Source organism: Pygoscelis adeliae, unplaced genomic scaffold, assembly GCF_000699105.1.
Source record: "Pygoscelis adeliae isolate BGI_AS28 unplaced genomic scaffold, ASM69910v1 Scaffold105, whole genome shotgun sequence".
In the NCBI taxonomy this organism is placed as follows: Eukaryota; Metazoa; Chordata; class Aves; order Sphenisciformes; family Spheniscidae; genus Pygoscelis; species Pygoscelis adeliae.
The window spans coordinates 1376991-1378228 of NW_008824807.1; the positions used below are offsets into that span (position 1 = coordinate 1376991).

At 38.2% G+C, this 1238-nt stretch overlaps 1 protein-coding gene across 1 annotated transcript in view; it reads right to left on the bottom strand.

Moving 5' to 3' along the window:
- Positions 1 to 296: 296 nt before the first annotated feature.
- RMND1 (required for meiotic nuclear division 1 homolog (S. cerevisiae)) overlaps positions 297 to 1238 on the bottom strand; it is a 19152-nt gene continuing 18210 nt past the window's right edge. The window contains exons 10-11 of the mRNA XM_009324141.1: positions 742 to 858; positions 297 to 488 (exon numbers count right to left, since the gene is read on the bottom strand). Of these exons, the coding sequence (XP_009322416.1) occupies positions 456 to 488; positions 742 to 858 (150 nt within the window). The 3' untranslated portion in view covers positions 297 to 455. The remainder of the gene's footprint in view (positions 489 to 741; positions 859 to 1238) is intronic.

Below are 1238 nucleotides of genomic sequence, written 5' to 3' on the forward strand. Positions count from 1 at the left end.
GCACGAAGTAGCTAAGTACTCAGCATCTTTTCACCTGTCAAGGGGACAAGGCAGTAGAGTCCTTCACCAGATTAATACAGTCAGCACAGAAGGGATCCATCCTTCTGTCCTTGCTTACTAAGGAGACGAAGCTGAATCTCTCCCTGCATCAGTCCTGCATGTACCCGGGCCTACTCACTAGAAAACTTCCCCTACAAATGCGTCATTAATATCTCAGCTTTACACTAGCACATCCATAGATTAAGACTTCTTTAACATCACTAGTACAACAGTTGGGAATAACGTTCACAGACTGATTTTTTTTTTTTTTTTTTTTAATTTGAGTAGAAGATGCACATATTTATCAAGAGACACAATTCCACTGTTTTCCAGAAGCATACGATAGACAGGAATTTTCTGGGCCATATGGTCTTTATGGTTTTGTCAGTTTTCTTCTTTCTGAGTTTATTGTGTCGTCAGAAAACTACCCTTGCAAGTTCAAACAGAACCTGTGGAATAGCAAACACATTGATATGAATTTTTATTTGATTTAATAATTCTTAAAACAGCTTACACTGTAAACGAGATAATCTGAAAAATAACTGTAGCTGCAATTCAAAAGTTACTCGCAAAGAACTGAAGACTAATCCCCTTGTACAGTAAACTACATTAATAAAATAGTCTTGATTCTCAAATTATGAAGTATATAAATAGCACTTGTCATTACATTTTCGGTGTGATAGTGGAAAAAACCCCACCAACCTCTATGGTGATGAGTATTACTATCATCCACTCGAGGCGTAAAGTGTGCTTTTCATTCAGGTGGTTTCGCATTAGGTCTGTCAGCTCCATGCAGTGCTGAAGCTTTTCATTCATTACCTGCAAGAGATTCCAAATACATGGCAAATCTGGCTTCCATAAGTGGAATGACATCACTAAAGAAAGGAACACAGTCCACAGAGGGGCTCACTGAACAGAACTAGAAAGGTGTTAACGCTCTTCTGTGAAAAATAGAACAGAAAGGTCCTGTAAGGCGACATACAGAAGCAACAGAAGCTTCAATATAAATAAGTCTGTTATTTCAATAGGTTCACAAAAATAACAGAAATTTAGGTATGCGTCTGCAGGCATTAAACTGCTTTCGGGTGATGTCTACTCATTAAAACAGGCACAAGCAAAAGAAGATGCAGCTTACTGGAATGCCTTGAAAGTAACTAAGTATTTCAGGTTGCTGTACCACCAGAAGAGGTAGTTTTTGT